The sequence below is a fragment of the Macaca thibetana genome, chromosome 15 (genome assembly GCF_024542745.1).
Source record: "Macaca thibetana thibetana isolate TM-01 chromosome 15, ASM2454274v1, whole genome shotgun sequence".
NCBI classification, from domain to species: Eukaryota; Metazoa; Chordata; class Mammalia; order Primates; family Cercopithecidae; genus Macaca; species Macaca thibetana.
The window spans coordinates 76073594-76094061 of NC_065592.1; the positions used below are offsets into that span (position 1 = coordinate 76073594).

Consider the following 20468-nt stretch of genomic DNA (forward strand, 5'->3'; position numbering starts at 1 on the left):
TAATGCTATTGCACTTAATAGTCTACAATGTAATGTAAATATATAACTTTTATATGCACTGAGAAACCAAAAAATTTGTGTGACTCACATATTCACTTTATTGTGGTGGTCTGGAACCAAACCCACAATATCTCCAGGGTAGGCCTGTATGTGTCTTTTTGACTATAACCATGTTCGTGAATGTGAAGTGGTATCTCATTGTGGCTTTCATTTGATTTCCCTAATGATTAAGGATGTTGATCATGTGTTCATGCGCTTATTGGCCATTTGTATATCTTCTTTGAAGAAATGTGTATTCAGATCCTATGCCCATTTAAAATTTTTTTAAATTGTTGAGTTGTGAGAGTTCTTTAGATGTTCTAGATACAATTCCTTACCAGATACATGATTTGCAAAATTTCTCTTCCATCCCATGCTACGCATTGTCTTTTCACTTCTTTTCTTTTCTTTTCTCTTTTCTTTTCTTTTTTAAGAGATAGGGTTTCACCATGTTGGCTAGGCTGGTCTTGAACTCCTGACCTCAGGTGATCCGCCCACCTCAGCCTCCCAAAGTGCTGAGATTGCAGGCAGGAGCCACTGCACCCGGCCTCACTTTCTTAATGGTGTTTTTTGAAGCACAAAGTTTTTAATTTTAATGAAGTCTAATGTATCTATTTTTTTTCCTTTGTTAGTTGTGTTCTTGGTTTGATATCTAGAAACCATTGCCTAATGCATAGTGATGAAGATTTATATGTGTGTTTTCTGTTAAGAGTTTTTAGGCTGGACACAGTGGCTCACACCTGTAATCCCAGCACTTTGGGAGGCCAAGGCGGGCAGACCATGAGGTCAGGAGTTCAAGCCTGGCCAACATGGTGAAACCCTGTCTCTGCTAAAAATACAAAAATTGGCTGGGCATGGTGGTGGGCGCCTGTAATCCCAGCTGCTTGGGAGGCTGAGGCAAGAGAATCACTTGAACCTGGGAGGGGGAGTTGGCAGTGAGACAAGATTACATCATTGCACTTCAGCCTGGGCGACAAGAGTGAGACTCCATCTCAAAAAAAAAAAAAAAAAAAAAAAAGGTTTAGTAGCTTTAGCGCTTACATTTAGGTTTATGACCTATATTGAGTTAACTTGTATACATAGTAGAGGTCCAACTTCTTTCTTTTTCATCTGGATATTTATTTGTCCCAGGAGCATTTGTTAAAAAGACTACTTTTTCTTCATTTATTTTGGCATCCTATTAAAAATCAGTTTACTATAAATTTTAAGGTTATTTCTGGACTTTCAATTCTATGTTTTTTTTTGTTTTTTGTTTTTTGTTTTGAGACAGGGTCTCACTCTGTTGCCCAGGCTGGAGTGCAGTGGCATGATCATGGCTCACTGTAGCCTTGACCTCCTGGCTCAAGCAATCCGCCCGCGTCAGTCTCCTGAGCAGCTGAGACTATAGCCATGTGCCACCACACCCAGCTAATTTTTAAATCTTTTGTAGAGATGGGGTCTCACCATGTTGCCTAGACTGGTCTCAAACCCTTGGCTTTAGACATAGGTTTACTTCTTTTTTTCTGGATGCTTTTTATTTCCTTTTCTGGACTAATTGCCTTGGCTAGAATCTCTAATATTATATAGAAGTGGCAAGAGAATCTTTTCTTATGGCTTGTTCATATACTGATAAAATTAAGTACTTTATTAATTAACCCCATCTTCTAACCCATCTGTTGCAGCTGGTTGGGAATTTAGAAGAGGGCTTGGCCTGAAGAGTGAGAGGTGAGGGGAGAGGCCAATAACAGGTTTTTTTGGGAGTTGGCCCTAGAGAATTGCACGTTTTTACATTTTTTTTCCCAAATGCTGTTGATGAGGTTGAAGCTCTCCCTCCCGAGAGCAGTGGTCAAAAGCCTGGAGACAAAGAAGTTCACACATTAATATAAGGCTGTTTCAGTGTGTCCTGAGCTCTACATCTACCAAACCCTCTTCTAAGTGCAGTCTGCAGATCCAGCAGCACACCTGCCACATGACAGCCTGTGTCCATGCAGTTACTGTTCTTAGTTAAAAGCCTAAAGTTTCATGAATCTGACAATTTAGAATCTGTTTTGGGGTCAGTATGGCAATTCATACCAAGAGTTAGGAGAATGTTCATATATACCTCGACCCTTTAATCTGACATCTGGGAATTTATTCATTGCAAACAATCCCAAAGAGAAATAAAAAAAAAAAAGAAAAGCAAAAAAACAAGAGTCTTTGGTGATGAGGAAAAATCAAGACTAATTTACACAATTTAAATGTCCAACAGTACTGCTGTAATAAAGTGTATTTTTATATATTTATTTCTAAATATATTTGGAGTGTAATATCGTTACCTGAAACAACTATATAAAACTACTGAAAAGTATTTACTAAATAATGCTAAGTGACAAAAAGAACATAAAATTGTAGATATGCAGATTATGGTGGTATTACAGTTCTGAAGGTATAGAAATAGTTTGGTAAGGGAACATGAAGAAATTAAAATGCTCTTGCATAAGAATGACATATAGTTATAGGTAATATTATTAAATTGTTCATAAATCATTTTCCAGAGTGTTTTGTTAATAAAAATATGACATAATCACAATGCTAATCTGGTTAAAAATGGAACTGTGTCACAATAGCAGCACCTGTTTTACAGGATTGGAAAAGTCTCTACAATAACATGATAGCAGGCATTTAAACTGAATCATTCAGAATAATGATGATTTCAAATTCTTATTTTAAAAGAAAATAATTTCAGCTATTTCATAGTTTTTTCTGGTAGAAAATAAAAGCCTTTGTTTTTATCAGAAAAGTTGGTGATGCACATTTTCACATAAGTATGCCATACAGACTTCCCCTTTGGGCAACTCATTCCGAGGTGCCTGGAATGGGATAAAACAAATGCACTTACTGATTTTTTTCCCCCTTTGCTGTAGAAATTGGTGTGTTAGCCAAGGCTTTCATTGACCAAGGGAAACTCATTCCAGATGATGTCATGACTCGGCTGGCCCTTCATGAGCTGAAAAATCTCACCCAGTATAGCTGGCTGTTGGATGGTAAGTGGAGTGTCGTGAGCATTTCACCTGCCCAAAATAATGAGTGCTGACAGGAGAATGAGCATTTCATGAGCTTCGGACGGACTTCAAGGATGGCGTTTGCAGGAGAGGGGTGCTTGGGACTATCCTGAAACCGGTCTTCTTCTCTGGGACCAGTTCTATATCCAAATGGAAAGAGGGAAGTGAATTGCATGATTTCTAAGATCCCATCGGTTATAACTTTAGTTCCTTTCCCCTTTCTTTGATAATATTCTGTGATATGGGAGGATCACCACAGAAGAAGCAGGACCCAAGAGTAATTTACAATAATCTGTAAACTTTCTCTAGCCAGAGGTATGGCAGAATCCTTGAGGGTAGGTTGATTTTTAGTTTTGTTAATATAGAGAGGACACGAGATTTGTTTCAGTTGAGTCCAGAGTTCTCACTAAAACTGGGATAAACTTGGGATAAGCCTTTTCTTCAAGAAGATCTGAGTCATAATATCCTTTTTTGGAAGAGGGTAGCTAATCTAGTCTTCTCTCCTACTCAACCCCATTCACCCACCTTTGCACACAGGCATGCATGCACTCAGTGCTGCCCTCACCAAGCCCTGCAGCCCTGACTTGCTTGCTTTATCTAAGAAGGTTCTGAAGTCCTTGTCCTTGTGGAAAGTACATTCTAGTAGAAGACAAGTAGTAATCAAGTAAACAAAAACTTGGATAAGCCCAGATATAAGTGCTAAAAGGTAAATTAGAAGTTGATGTGGACCAGAAGCAGTAGTTCACGCCTGTAATTCCAACACTTTGGGAGGCCAAGGTGGGTGGATCACCTGAGGTCAGGAGTTCAAGACCAGCCTGGCCAACATGGTGAAACCCCATCTCTACTAAAAATACAAAAATTCGCCGGGCGTGATGGCGCACACCTGTAACCCCAGCTGTTTGGGAGGCTGAGACAGGGGAATTGCTTGAACCAGGAGGCGGAGCTTGCAGTGAAATGAGATCGCACCACTGCACTCCAGCCGGGGTGACAGAGCGAGACTCCGTCTCAGAAAAGAAAAAAAGAATTTGATGTGAACAGGGAGTAATGTAGTGGAGAGGTAGGCAGTTTTTTTTTTTTTCTTTTCAGTTGAGACAGTGCCTGGCTCTGTTGCCCAGGCTGGAGTGCAATGGCGTGATCTCTCACTGCAACCTCCTCCTCCCCAGTTCAAGTGATTCTCCTGCCTCAGCCTCCTGAGTAGCTGGGATTACAGGTGCCCACCGCCACATGTGGCTAATTTTTGTATTTTTAGTAGCGATAGGGTTTCACTATGTCAGCCAGACTGGTCTCAAACTCCTGGCCTCAAGTAATCTGCCCTCCAAAAGTGCTGGGATTACAAGTATGAGCCATCACACCTGGCCTCTTCCCCTTTTTAAAACAAAATATGTTGTATGGTTCAGAATTAAAAATTTTGTTTTAAAAAGTTTAATGAAAAATCTTGCTTCTTTATGAGATGGAAGGGCCTGAAAAACATTCCCGTTTGTGGGAGGTCTTGAGGAATGAGTAGGATTACATGGGTGGAGAGACAGGTCATCTTTGGCAGCAGGAAGAAGGTAAACTAAGGTAGGTTGGTGATGCTGCCCCAGGAAAGTGTCAAGTCATGCATGACACCAACCCACAGTAAGCAGTAAGAGTCTCGGGGGAAAGCCAAAGACTGAGCCAGATGGGACAGGCCGGGAATGTGAAGCACTAATGTTTGTGATTTTGTCATTGTTCTATTGCAAAAATACCTTTTCCTTTTAAAAAATTAAGAAAGTTGTAAATGTTTCACAGAGAGGCTCAAAATCCTTAATGATCGCATCCTTTAGTAACAATTACTTTTAATTTCTTGGTATGTAATTCATCAGGATTTTTTGCATAATTAGTGATTTAAAAACATATACATACACATTCAGAAATGTACAGTTGTCCCTCAGTAGCCTCAGGGGTATCGATTCCATCCACCTCCTGTGGATACCAAATCCATGCATGCTCAAGTTCCTTATATAAAATGGTGTAGGCCGGGCGCGGTGGCTCAAGCCTGTAATCCCAGCACTTTGGGAGGCCGAGACGGGGGATCACGAGGTCAGGAGATCGAGACCATCCTGGCTAACATGGTGAAACCCCGTCTCTACTAAAAATACAAAAAACTAGCCGGGCGAGGTGGCGGGCGCCTATAGTCCCAGCTACTCGGGAGGCTGAGGCAGGAGAATGGCGTGAACCCGGGAGGCGGAGCTTGCAGTGAGCTGAGATCCGGCCACTGCACTCCAGCCTGGGCGACAAAGCGAGACTCCGTCTCAAAAAAAAATAAATAAATAAATAAATAAATAAATAAAATAAAATAAAATGGTGTAGTGTTTGTATGTAACATCTGCTTAGCCTCCGGTGTACTTTAAATCATCTCCAGATTTCTTGTAATATCTAATACAATGTAATTGCTATGTGAAGAGTTGTTATAATGTATTATTTAGGGAATAGTGACAAGAAAAATAAGTCTACATGTTCAGTACAGGTGCAACTATCCATTTTTTTTTTCTGAATACTTTTGATCTGAAGTTGGTTGAATGCCCAGATGTGGAACCCACAGATGCTACTATATTTGGTATAAGATGTGAGTTAAGTTTCTAGCTCCCCTCCCCACAAGTAGTATCTAATATTGTTATATATATTTTTGTATAATACATACACACATACACATACCATGTTTTGCATTTTGCTTTTTCATTGAATAAATCTATATTTAACACGTAGATTTGCCTCATGAAATAAAAGATGCATGGGCTTGCATTTTGTGTCTGTATCATAATTTGACTAATCTACTGAGGAACATTTGGGTAAGACAGCTTGTGTTCAAATTCCACTTCCATCACTTTGTGAGCTTTGTGAGCTAAAGTAAGTTACCTAGCCTCACTGTACCTCAGTTTCCTCATTCATAAAGTGGGAATAATAAAGTATGTCTCTTAGGGTTGTTATGATGTTAAAAGAAATGATCCTTGTAAAACATTTCACATACAGTACTTTGCATCTAGAAAGTGCTCAAGATTTAGCTGTTAAACTCCATTTATTATTATTAAATGTACTAAAATTGTTTTCACCAGGATGACTTACTTCAGTGTAAATTTTATAATATTTTTATTTTATAAAATTATATAGATTGAGATTTTGCCATTATAAGCTTTCTTTGGGGGCTATTATTTCTCCCAAATCCAGGTTTCCTGGGTATAGTTTTAGTCATTATCACTGTCATTTTAGCACATTATAAGGTCTGTTTTTCCACATTTCATTGTTAATAAGAAAATGTAATTTTTCAGACATTATTTTTGCTCTAACAAATTATGCATGTGCAGTTTTAACTTTTTTTTTTTTAAATGGAGACAGTGTTTTGCTCTGTCACCAGGCTGGAGTACAGCAGTGTCATCATGGCTTATTGCAGCCTTGATCTCCTGAGCTCAGGCGATCCTCCTGCCTCAGCCTTCTGAGTAGCTGGGACCACAGGCATGTGCCACTATGCCCTGCTAATTTTGTTGATGTTTTTATTTATAGAGAAGGGGTCTTGCTATGTTGCCCAGGCTGGTCTCAAACTCCTGGGCTCAAGGAATCCTCCTGCCTTAGCCTCTCAAAGTGCTGGTATTACAGGTGTGAGCCACCATGCCTGGCCTAACTTTTGTCATTTTTGAAAATATATTATTTTGACTGGGCGCGGTGGCTCAAGCCTGTAATCCCAGCACTTTGGGAGGCCGAGACGGGTGGTTCACGAGGTCAGGAGATCGAGACCATCCTGGCTAACATGGTGAAACCCCGTCTCTACTAAAAAATACAAAAAAACTAGCTGGGCGAGGTGGCGGGCGCCTGTAGTCCCAGCTACGTGGGAGGCTGAGGCAGGAGAATGGCATAAACCTGGGAGGCGGAGCTTGCAGTGAGCTGAGATCCGGCCACTGCACTCCAGCCTGGGCGACAGAGCAAGACTCTGTCTCAAAAAAAAAGAAAATATATTATTTCTACTAATTTTAATTTTTTTTCTGGTATTCTGGACAAAATGTCCTTAGTAACAACATTGCAAAGTCAAAAGTTTGTGATCAAAGTATTATTTTAAATTCCCTAATATGTTTGGGTGTATTTCTGAATTCACTCATCAGGTACATTTGCCTGTCTATTTTTGAACTACATTGTTTAGCTATGTAACACATCTGCTTATCTGTTAGGGTTTTGACCTTTTGCATTAATAGTGTTTCTTTAGCTGGACTTTAGTTTCATTTTGTCGTATTTCAGAAATAGCCTCTGGAGTGTTTGTTTGTTTTTGAGAAGGAGTCTCGCTCTGTCACCCAGGCAGAGTGCAATGGTGCGATCTTGGTTCACTGCAACCTCCCCTCCCGGGTTCAAGCGATTCTCCCACCTCAGCCTCCCAACTAGTTGGGATTACAGGCACCTGCCATCATGCACGGCTAATTTTTGTATTTTTTTAGAGATGGGATTTCACCATGTTGGCTAGGCTGGTCTTGAACTCCTGACCTCAGGTGATCCGCCCTCCTCGGCCTCCCAAAATACTGGGATTACAGGTGTGAGCCACTGCACCTGGCCAGCCTCTGGAATTTGAGTGAAGATCATGAGTTCAGTTTGAGTTTAAAGGCAGGAAAAGTCCTGTGTCCCAGTTAGAGGTAGCAGGCAGGAGGAATTCTTTGTTATTTGGGTGAGGGTCAGCCTTTTGTTCTATTCAGGCCTTAAAATTGATTAGATAAGGCCCACCCATATTAGGAAGGGCAATATACTTTATCAGTCTGCCTATTTACATGATAATTTCATAGTAAGAGCAGCCTGACAGATATACCCAGAATAATATTTGCCAAATATCTGGGCACTCATGCCCTCGTCAAGTTGACAGGTCACCATCACAGTTGCACTGCAGCTGTGATCAGCCTGCCTGGTGAGCCTCATTCCTTTTGTTCAGATTGTCCAACATTAATGCTTTTTCTTTCTTCTGTCTCCACCTCCCCCTCCACCTATACTTCCTTTCTTTTTTCTTTTTCTTTTTTACTTTATAAAGGTTTTCCAAGGACCCTTGCACAGGCAGAAGCCCTAGACAGAGCTTATCAAATCGACACAGTGATTAACCTGAATGTGCCCTTTGAGGTCATTAAACAACGCCTTACTGCTCGCTGGATTCATCCCGCCAGTGGCCGAGTCTACAACATTGAATTCAACCCTCCCAAAACTGTGGTGAGTAGTTGTTGTGGCACTGTCATATAGCATACTGTCCCTGAGTCCTCTTGCCCTAACAGACATAAGTTTAGTGAACTTGGAAATCTTCTGCCAGACCAAAACTCCCGAGGGTATATTCTCAGGTTACTTGGTATCGTTGACTGATATAGTCCACTGAGCTTGGTGCTAAAGGTGCCCCAGGAGCAACAGGGGTTTGTTACTCATTCAAAAACATTTGTTGATTTCCTACTCTGCCAAGGAGTGTGTTAGGAGTTGGGCTGATAGAGATTCATAACACCTTGGTTTATTTAGGACTTGCAGTTAAAATTCCCAGTTTATAGCTGAATCTTTTTGTATATATATGAACTTACTTAGAGGCTGCTTAGAAAACCTTTTACTCTAAGGCTAAAGTGACTGATAACTGTGGATATGAAACTGGCGTCCCCTGTTTCTGTTGCGATGATCTCTCTTGAGGTTGAATGCCATTTACTTAAAAGTTAGCACATTTTTGTGCTTGGTACTTGCACAGAGATGCTTGTTTAAAAATAATTGAACTGCTTATGAAAATATCCTTCAGAAATATGATATCTGATACTAGTCTCTTCTAATCCTGTTTAGGGCATTGATGACCTGACTGGGGAGCCTCTCATTCAGCGTGAGGATGATAAACCAGAGACGGTTATCAAGAGACTAAAGGCTTATGAAGACCAAACAAAGCCAGTCCTGGAATATTACCAGTGAGTTTTTGCTTTTCAGAACTTCTCTTGCATAGTGATGCACTAAGTCTAGTTTTGATTTTCCTTCCTCTACAGCTGAAATGCTAAAATGCCAAAAGGCCCAGTTCACATGGGCTTAAGTAATAAAGGAAATACATTAACTTGTGTAACAGAAGTCCAGAAGGTAAGTTGGGCTTCAGTCACACCTGGGTTTGATCAGTGTAGCCATTCTCTTGGTTTTGCCTTCCTGTGTGTATTGGCTTTGTCCTTAGGCTTCCTGCATGGTAGCAGACATTTGCAGGAACAGCCAGGGCTTCCTTTTCTATGAAGGGCTGAGGGGTAACCTTTCCTCCAGTGAATAGAAGCCCAGAGCACCACTCAGATGGAGCCAACTTGAACTGCAGTCAGGGAATGCCTGGCACTTACTGTTACAGGCTTGGGTTACTGCCCACTGCAGAACCAGTCATTGGGGTGGGAATGATTACACTAATTACACTGACCAGTCCACATCTAGAGTTGGTAGTGCGACAGTCTCACCCAAACTCTGCTATGTGTAGATGTTCCGCAATTTACAATGAAATTACGTCCTGATAAATCCATTGTAATTTGAAAATACCAAGCACCATAACTTAGCCTGCCTTAAACGTGCTCAGAACACTTAGATTAGCCTACAGTTGGGCGAAATCATCTAACACAAAGCCTGTTTTGTAATAAAGTGTTGAATATCTCACATAATTTGCTGAATATTGTACTGAAATTGAAAAGCAGAATGATCGTACAGGTGCTCGAGGTACAATTTCTACTGAATGCATGTTGCTTTCGCACCATCATAAAACTGAAAAACCCTGCATTGAATCATTGTAAGCTGGGGATCGTCGGTAGCAGAGGGAGGGCTGGAATGAATGCTGGGAAGGCAAACCTAATATTGCCCACCACATTTGCCAATACAGGATGCTATGGTGTGGAAGAATGTCAGATGGCGGCTAATCCCTCTGACTCTGTAATTGGCTAGCAGTCTTTAAAAGCTTACATTTTAACATTGTTTTGTCTGCAACACATACAGGAACTGTACTGAATGAGTATTTGACTTAGGCTAAGAAATAGTCCAGTTTTCTTACTGAGCCTTCCCACTTCTTACAGAGGATTTACTGCCTCCCCTTTCATTTGTGTACTTACTGAATACTGATCCTGATCAGGGCAGAACAGTATCATGGGCAGAACACAGACTCTGAAGCCAGAATACCTAAGTTCAAGTCCCAGCTCACCATCTTCACCTTCACCTTCTGCTTAACCTCTGCCTGTTTTTTCCTCTATAAATTGGGGAAGAGAATAAAGGGTTAAAAGATTAATAAGGGTAACTTTCTGTGACACATAGAAAGCACTATAGAAATGTTAGCTATTATTATTGTTGTTGTAATAGGGCACGTATGCAGTAAAAATCTGAAGCAACCATTTCCAAACATTTATTTATTTATTTATTTATTTATTTATTTATTTATTTATTTTAGAGACAGAGTCTCACTCTGTCACCCAGGCTGGAGTGCAGTGGTTCTATCATAGTTCACTGCAGCCTTGAACTCCTGGGCTCCAGCAATTCTCCTGTCTCAGCCTCCCAAGTAGCCAGGACTACAGGCCCGTGCCACCACACCTGGCCAATTAAAAAAATTTTTTTTTAGAGATGGGCCTCTTGCCATGTTGCACGGGCTAGTCTCAAACTCCTGGCTTCAAGCAACCCTCGTGCCTCGGCCTCCCAAAGCATTGGGATTACAGGTATAAGCCACCATGCCTGACCTTTCAAACCATCTTAATTGTTTCTGGAGCATAAAATTACGTTGGCAAACCACTTTTTATAGTAACTGTTACTATAATTTTGTCATTTGTTTAATGAGACTGGTTCTGAAAATTACCATCTCTTTTGCCCTAGGCAAGCTATTTAACCTCCATGCTGCAAATCCCTTATTTGTAAAGTCAGGCAATATTAAATAGCATCTGCTTTACAGGGTTGTTAAAGGAATTAAGTGAGAGATCCTGGGAAGTCCTACAACAGCCCTGGTGTCTATTAAATCATTCATTGTCAGCAATTATTGTTTACTCTCTTGACACTGTGGTAGGCCCTTGGTCCACATGGACAATTAGATCCAGTCCCTGTCAGGCTCCAAGAAACTATGTATGTGGGTGAGGTGGGGAGCTGGGTAAACAGTATTTATCGTACAATGTGATATGTGCTTATATTAACTAAGAACCTAATTCACACCAGCTTAAGCAAAAGGGGAATTTATTGGTAATATAACTAAAAAGTCACAGATAGATGGATGGGTCCAGGTGTTCAAAAACACCTATCATCAGGCCTCAGTCACTCAGCTCCATTGTTCTGTGTTGGCTTCAGTCCCAGGTGTGCCGTCCCTGTGTAGCAGCCCCTCAGCTTTCCAGTTTACCTCCTACTAGTCAGAAACCCCAGCAGCAAAGAGCTTCTTTTGCCAGCAAAAGTCTTGGGGTTGGCATCGATTAGCTCTGATCATGTCCATCCTTGAAGATGTGGAGTGGCGACAGTCTCTCCTGAACCTCGTCAACTGAGTTTGATGGAGAGGTTGTTTCCCAAAAGTAACCAGAGGAAGGGAGAATGCATTGTTGCTGGGCAGATAGCACTACCACTGCAAGGCTATGAATAGAGAATCCCCCAATGCAGTGAAGTACCAGGGGTTGTTGGGATTTGTTCTGTCAAAATATCAAAATATGGGAAGGGGCCTGGGACGGTGGCTCATGCCTATAATCCCAGCACTTTGGGAGGCTAAGGCAAGAGGATCGAAGAGGCGGGAATTCAAGATCAACCTGGGCAACGTGGTGAAACTCTGTCTCTACAAAACATAAAAAAACAAAAATTAGCCAGGCATGGTGGCACACGCCTATAGTCCCAGCTACTGGGGAGTCTGAGGTAAGAGGATTGCTTGGACCCAGCAGGTCGAGACTGCAGTGATCTCTGATTGCACCACTGCAGTCCAGAGTGCAGGTGTCAGAGTGAGACCCTGTCTCAAAAAAAAAAAAAGGTAGGAAGGGCAGTCGAGGAAGGCTGCGAAGATGAAGTGAATGATGCGGGTCCTTATCTTAGGAGATATCTGAGAAGTCTTTCTAGGCTGCTTCTGGCTTTTGCTGCCTCTTGCTGTTAATTCAAGCTTTTGCTTTTGCTTTCTCTCTCTCTCTCTCTCTCTCTCTTTCTTTTTTGAGACAGAGTCTCACTCTGTCAGGCTAGAGTGCAGTGGTGCCCTCTCAGTTCACTGCAGCCTCTGCATCCCAGGTTCAAGAGATTCTCATGCCTCAGCCTCCCCAGTAGCTAGGACTACAGGCGCGTGCCACCATGCGCAGCTAATTTTTGTATTTTTAGTAGAGACGGGGTTTTGCCATGTTGGCCAGGCTGGTCTTGAACTCCTGACCTCAAGTGATCCACCCTCCTTGGCCTTCCAAAGTGCTGGGATTACAGATGTGAGCCACCACACCTGGCCTAATTCAAGCTTTTCATTCTCAGCTCCCACACATAGAACTAGGGCGAGACTTAACTAAAAACTGAAAGTTTATTTGCAAGAATGTTAGTAATAGCATTGTTATTTAAAAATGCTGATGGTTGTATTGTTGGTTGTTTTAGAAAAAACTCTTAGCTGTGGGACATTGTAATTGGTCTATGTTTACAAACAACACGATGCCCTTACTCTTTGGAGGACCAGTTGTTGAAGCTGGTTCCATTTTATTACACAGAAATTAAAATGACAAATGTTCACCCACGATTTAGGATCAAATAGGTGCCTGCAATTGTGCCCTCAGTAATTAACCCACTTGTGACACTGGTTTGATTTTTAAAGTGGCTCTTCAAGAGGCTTACCACAGTTAAGAAGCTTGCTTCCTTGAAAGCTGTACCAGGTGCCAGTGAATTTAGAAGCAGGGGGGTTTCTCATACCCTAAGAATGCTGTATTTGCATAATTTCCCTCCTTAGCAGATGTTTCTTACCAAGAAAACAGTGGGTGATATTTAACTGTGGCGAATGTTATGAGGTATCAAGAAGGAATACTTTTGTCCTTAGTGAAACCCCTGAAAACCTAGTAAGAAGGGCTGCAAAGGTATGAGGGATCCTGTTTTCATAAAGTAATAAGCCAGAGTTCTTAGGTTGCCCTTTTGCAGCCTTTAAACCAGTGTGTATATGTGTAGGTGTACACATGGGCTAGACGAGGGGTGTTAGCAAGAGGAATGCCAGAATCTCTGGAGGGAATCTGTGTGGCTTGAAAAGCAACCCCAGGATTCTGATTCTCACTCCTCACCATATTATCCACAGGAAACTGGAGTAAATAAAATAGACTTTGGCTGCTGGTCTAGTGACAAGCTAGACAAATCTGCCTGTGGAGAAATGAAGACAGTCAATAGGAAACCCAGTAAAACCAACACCTTTTATTCCCCTTTCTGTTAAAATTCAGAAGAGTGGAGTAGACGAAAAAATAAACGTTGGCCTAGGCAAAAAGGAAAGATACTCAAGTATTAGAAAGTAGCTTTTGCAAAGGAGTTAAGTAGAAAAAAAAAGCTGACGGGTGTTCTGGTATCTTAACAGGTTCTGTTTGGAAATGTACTACCAACTTGGTGATTTGGGCTAAGTTACATTACAAAGAGATGTTTTTAACAGTAAAATAAGAAAATTTGAGCTTTGGAAAGGATTAAACAAACTATTATATGTAAAGCATGTAGCACAGCCTTTGACACACAGTGCATGCTCAATAAATAAAATAAATGATAGGTGCTGTTATTTTTTTAAGCACCCATTTATGTAAGCCAGAGAGCACAACTGAAACTAAAATCTAAATTTTCCAATGCCTGGCCAAGTGCCTTTGTCTCCTGATTACACAAACCCATACTTACCAAGACTCCTAAATCTACATTATCATCGTTTACAGAAAAGCTTTGAAAGAGCTTATTAGGAAGACTCAGACCTGTGTTTGTTTGTTTTTTGTTTTATCTTTAGGAAAAAAGGAGTGTTGGAAACATTCTCCGGAACAGAAACTAATAAGATTTGGCCCTATGTGTATGCTTTCCTACAAACTAAAGTTCCACAAACAAGCCAGAAAGCTTCAGTTACTCCATGAGGAGAAATGTGTGTAACTATTAATAGTAAGATGGGCAAACCTCCTAGTCCTTCCATTTAGAAGCTGCTTTTCCTAAGACTTCCAGTATGTATGAATTCTTTGAAAATTATATTACTTTTATTTCTATTGATTTTATTCTGGATACTAAGGATGTGCCAAATGAGTCGGATACTAAGATTCATCCTTTGAAGTCATCTGGTGTTTTATGCAGTTATCCTCAAAAACATCAGCTATGTCTGAACTTTTCAAACATCTGTTAGAGCAAAATTGAAAGAGCATTTGGTAGTAGTCTTTTTGTTCAGTTAACAAGTGGTTGATAAAGTTTCCATATTTTTCTGGAAAAGTTTAAAAAAAGTTACATGTCATTTGGAGAAAATATATAGTCAGAAATTTTTGCATAGATTGATGCCAAAAAAGACATTTCTAGCATTGTGGAACATGGTGAGACACTATATAAAATTTCAGAAAGAAAGCAACTGGATTTACAGATTTATTGTGAGACACAAATTCACTGCTGCCTTTACACTAAGAAATGTATATGTTAACCATATATGCTGTATTTATTTTGTTAAGCATACTTTTAGTTTACTCAGAATTTTCAATTTGCTATAAAAATGTATCAATTAGCATATAGAAAAATATTACTTTAAGATGACTTGTTTCCTTTGAAAATACATATGTACTGAGGGTTATGATTTATGTCAGAAATTGACATAAGTACTTTTACAAGCACCAAAGTTGAATGAATTTTCAACAAAATGTAATTCAAGTCTATGTTTTCAGATGTGACTCAGGTTAAGAAATGTGTTTTAGGATCTACTTGCTGGTTTTTCTTTTTGATCCAAATGTATGATCTGCCCTGATAAATAACAAGTTATAGTACCATCTCCCCCGCCAAAAAAAAAAAGAAAAGAAAAAAGAGAAAACCTGTGGCACTATGTAAATAAAGTAAGCATACTTTGTCGTTAGTGAATAGATGAGGCATGCCTGGGAAATGCTCCCTTGGCATAAATAGCAATCAATCATAATTAGTAAACAAGTGTACCAATAAAAAGAATTTACATGATAGGTTAACAAGGACCAGGAAAGTAAGTGAGTTTCCTGAAGGAGTTCTTTGTTCCTGATCAAATAAATCTGTACCTGTTAGCATTCACTGCCACCATATTTTAAGGAGAAAGAACTCTATTGGCGTCATCTGAGCAGCCATTTAAAAATTGGAATCTGAAGGATGGTTGCTGATGTACTGTGTGGTCTGGTAGAAGTGGGGAAATATGAGAGGTGGAGGAAAAATTTGATTATATCTTCCATGGCATATTTACTCTTACTTTACTTGATGCCAAGTCAAATGAAACAAGCCCTCTTACAAGCTGTTACTGCCTTTAAAAATCCGTTCCATTTTTTCCCCAGGTACTTAAAATACAAGTGCCAGTAAGTGGTTCTTATGTATTTTGGGGGAAATTTTTTATTTCCCTTTTCTTCTGATATTTAAAAAATTCATCAATCTTTCAGATGAACCAAGGTTTTTTAAAAGAATTATAGTAAACACTTCATTCTTTATAAAACTTTCTATAATGCCTTATTTGAATGTTAATCTTAGGTGCTTTCTAAAAACTGTTGTGAAATACCAAACTTATGGATTATCACTAGGTTATTGGCATACATCAGTCTTTATCAGAATAAAATGAAATGTCGTAACTGTGGCTGTTGTGGTCCTTCGCAGGGCCTGCTCCATCCCACCTTCCTTTCTGCTGCCTGATGTCTCAATGGCTTCCGAATGACTGTTCTAATAAATGATCTTAAAACAGTCCATAGGCTGGTTTCGGTTTATGCAATACTTCATCTCCAGCTATGGTAGCCGTGCCTGCCTTCATAATACCCTTAGGGGATCTGGAAATCAAAGTGAGGAGTGGAAGAACATGACTATGAGAATTAAGACTATTTCCTGTGACCATTCCCTCCCCACCCCCAAAACAGCCCAAAGTTTGCACGTACATTCATTACTTTAGGAATGAATATGACTGTAATACAACTTTTTCTTTATTTTTTTTAGACAGGGCCTCACTCCATTGCACAGACTGGAGTGCAGTGGCATAATTGGGTTACTGTAACCTTGAACTCCTGGGCTCAAGCGATTCTTCTACCTCAGCTTCCCAAGTAGCTGAAACTACAGGCGTGCACCACCATACCTGGCTAATTTTATGTTTTGTAGAGATGGTGTCTCGATATGTTGCCCAGGCTCGTCTCCTGGCCTCAAACAATCTTCCTGATTCAGCTTCCCAAGTGCTGGGATTACAGGTGTAAGTCACTGCTCCCACCCAAAAAAATAATTCTGTAATGACTATCATTAAGATTTATGTACTACATGGAAATACATGTATGGAGCTGAATGCCATGGCTAGGAGAAACTATTATATTTTTGTTAAAAGCCAGTGAGAGGCTGGGCGCGGTGGCTCACACCTGTAATCCTAGCACTTTCAGAGGCCAAGGCGAGTGGATCATAAGGTCAGGAGATTGAGACCATCCTGGCCAACACAGTGAAACCCCATTTCTACTAAAAATACAGAAAAAAAAAAAAAATTCGCCGGGCATGATGACAGGCGCCTGTAATCCCAGCTACTCGGGAGGCTGAGGCAGGAGAATGGCGTGAACCCAGGAAGTGGAGGTTGCAGTGAGCCGAGATGCCACTGCACTCCAGCCTGGGCTACAGAGGGAGACTCCGTCTCAAAAAAAAAAAAAAAAAAAAAAGCCAGTGAGAACAGCACCTCAACCCACTTATTTTATAGAGTAAAAGTTATTTTGCTATACCTTTTGTCAGCAGAGTGTACCGTGGGAAATGCAAACTGGCAGTTGTTAACACCATCCAGAAATTTGTCAGTTCCATTTGAAATAGTTTAAATACTGGCTCAAATTTCTAAACCCCACCCTGTGGCTGTTTTCCCCCCAGCTATATATAATGGCATTCTAGCAAGATACTTTGGATCCTCATAACTTGTGACAAAACTGCCCTATACTAACAACAAATCATTGTAATTATAGATCTCAAATTATGTTAAATTGCTATACTTGCAACCAACAGCAAGAATTTATATTTTAGAATATGTTAAGTCTTCTCATTGACCAAAACAAACAAACAAACAAACAAAAAACTTCAGACCCTGATAAATTGTAGAAATATCTTTCCTATCTTTGCAGTTAAAGATTTTCATCTTGAAAGTTACGGTTAAAAAAATTTTAAACAGTTAAAATAGTGTAGCTGTGCTTAAAGCTTCTGGTAAAAGCCAATATGCTTTGTAGAGCCCTTTTCCCCCTCCTGCTTTTTGTTTTTAGCTCACTAAATGATATAAACACTGAGTTTTTCCATATATAGCACTGAATAAACTGTCACGCCAAAGTGTCAATCAGTCCAGCACTGTGTCATCTTTTTCTAAAGGATTCCAAGTTAAATGTCTGATGTGTAAATAACATGAAGAATTATGCTGTTAACTATGTGAAAGATGTGGGAATTTTAAAAATCATTTTCTATATTTGGAGAAGATCAAACAAGTCTAATTCTTCAAAGCTTATGAGACTGGTTTCACTTCATATTAGATGGTAAACAATCGAGAATGAACTTATATTCACCCTTGTGTCCCCCTCCCCTGACCCCCTTGGCTCACACAGTAAGCAAATAATTTTCAGATAAATCAACTTCTCAGAGTTATGCAATTGTATATACATGTCCATGTCCATTTCAGATGAGAAATGGGTGGATTTAAGGGTTTTGTTAAAAGTATGTGTGCTATAGTGGCAAAATTGAAATGGAAAGCCTAACCTCAACCCAGACAAGTACCTCGGTTCTGTCCCACACCAATTTAAGAACTGAAATACATGACTGACTTAGAAAAGTAAACTGACATTTTGTTCTCCTCTGAAAATACCCCAAGGTTAACTTCAGGATCACCTTGCCTAAACCTACAATCAACTTTTTTCATCCTGTAAGAAAATCCACTTACTAAAACAGATTCATGTTCTTTGGGCAGCATGTTCATTCATTTTTTAGATGGAGTTTCACTCTGTTGCCAGGCTGGAGTGCAGTGGCGCCATCTTGGCTCACTGCAACCTTTGCCTCCCGAGGTTCAAGCAATTCTCCTGCCTCAGCCTCCCAAGTAACTGGGACTACAGCCACGTGCCACCATGCCCAGCTAATTTTTGTATTTTTGGTAGAGACGGCATTTCACCATGTTGGCCAGGATGGTCTCGATCTCCTGACCTCATGACCTGCCACCTCTGCCTCCCAAAGTGCTGAGATTACAGGTGTGAACTACCGCGCCCGGACGTTCATTCATTTTTAAAAGGGTAATATGATATGCCAGTCTGAAAGAAGAGGAGGACCTGGTTTTCCTAAAGAAAAGTTATAAGAGATTGTGAGCTCATTAGGCAAAATTTGAAAGAGTCCACTTAATGGTATACTTGGAAGAGAATGTTACCCATCTACCTAAGAGTAATAATTTCAAGTCAGTATTATCTTCACTACCACTGAAAAAATGACAGAGTTAACAGAGAATAAATGGACAGCTATTTGATTAAAAAAAATTTTTATTCAAATATTAATTTTATCAAATGAAACAAGAATCTTTGATGATATTTTGATGTAAAAAAAAAGTTTCATTCATGTGTTTGCACTTTCCATGGTTTAATTTGTTTAGGGTAAATTGTCCAACCTGAAATATAAATTATCCCTTTGCTTAGTATACTCTTTATTTCTTAAGAAACCAAAAAAAGGACATTTCATTTGATAGGATTTAGTTCAAGGATGTCAATTTACTGTTTCTAGTACTAAAGTACGGGTAACTATGTATGGTCTTTAAGTGCAAATTATGGCATCAGTCAATGGTTCCCAAAACAAACCAAATCACACTTACATACTCAAAACACAGTATTTTCTTTTGCAAGTAAAAATATATAAAACAAGTTTCAAAGAACGTCTTTTCAGTAATTCCCGTTTTAGAAACAAAACCCCTCAAGAATAGTTTACTCAGTTTGTTGATACTTTCTCTCCCGCCAGTCTTCAGTCATTAAATACCTCTAACTTAAAGAAGGCAAAATGAAATTCAAAACCATTTGAATGCTTACAGGCAAATCCTGGGAAAGAAGGGAAAATAATAATTCAAGTAACATTTCTGTGAAACTGGGAATATGGCTCCTGTGTCTGCCCATTCTCTCAATTTGGTAGAAAGGGAAAAATAAGAGCTTGCTTCAGAACAGAACAAAAAGAAAAAAATGTCTATGACTAGGTCATGGGTTAAAAAAAAAAAGTACAGGCTGACAAACACTACTATGTAAATTAGTCAAACATTTTATTATAGAGTATATATTTATATCAAAAGCACAAAAAGACTTTTATTCTGAAAACCAGGAAGATTGTGATGTTACAGAAGAAGATTCAATAATTCCAGTCCATTTCTGGGGTACTAAGTGTCTGATCACCTCAGTTAAAACAAAATACAAATGAGGCCAAGGTCACAGGTCTGATCACCCTGAGTCCCTTAGCACTATTTGGTTTCTCAAGTTGAGACATGTATTCCCAGTCCCAGTTAGCCACCTTCCAAGTGTTTGCTATTAGTCTTAATGGGTACTTAGCCAAAGACTACACCCAAATATAACCAAAGCTCATGTCTAAGTCATAAGATTAATCCTTCAATAATAAGGATAGCATAATTAGCTTTGTTACCTAATTCTACATAAACTAAATCGTCAAATATCCTGGCATAATTGAAATGACTTACCGAGGAAATAGTAAAGCTTGGAAGCATTCTATGGTAACTGAGCTGAAAAACGGGAAATGCCAAATGTTGTAAATGCCGTCATTACCAATAAGGGTCACCAAATTCTCAGAAACAGGTAATTGGCAGCTCAAGGCAGTTAGCACTACAAGATTTCTCTTTAAAAAAAAAAAAAAACATCATTTTTAAGAGTCCTTTTTTAAAAGGCTACATCAAAAACCAAACCAAAAACAAACAAAAAAAATTAAAAAGGCTACATGAGTGAAACAATAACCACAAATTTAAAAATCAGATTATTATTCCTGTTTGTTCTTACGAGTCATTAGTATTCTTTTAAAACTTACTCCCTGAGAGATCCCAGACTATGTTAAGAAAGAGTGAGCTTGAAGTTATTCTTATTTAAAGAGAAAATCTATATTAGCTCATCACTTTTGATAATACTATAACTCTTAAAGTCAGCAGGGTAAAATCAAATTCTAAGGAATATAGTTTTGAGAATCATTTGAGGGTAAATGTAATGTCTATATCAAATTTGTATTATAGTCAAGGATTTAACTGATGGTGCCGAAAGTCAAGTATTTAAGAGTTAAGACTTTTAAAAATTGTACCCCCCAACTTACTTAGTAAAGTAGGTTACCAAC

General features: G+C 39.5%; 1 protein-coding gene across 2 annotated transcripts in view; it reads left to right on the forward strand.

Moving 5' to 3' along the window:
* Positions 1–15870, forward strand: part of AK3 (adenylate kinase 3) — a 31807-nt gene extending 15937 nt beyond the window's left edge. For both annotated transcript variants that reach the window (XM_050761110.1, XM_050761111.1), the window contains exons 2-5: positions 2922–3041; positions 8077–8249; positions 8850–8968; positions 13945–15870. In XM_050761110.1, coding sequence (XP_050617067.1) covers positions 2922–3041; positions 8077–8249; positions 8850–8968; positions 13945–14065 — 533 coding nt within the window. In that variant the 3' untranslated portion in view covers positions 14066–15870. The remainder of the gene's footprint in view (positions 1–2921; positions 3042–8076; positions 8250–8849; positions 8969–13944) is intronic.
* Positions 15871–20468: the final 4598 nt, after the last annotated feature.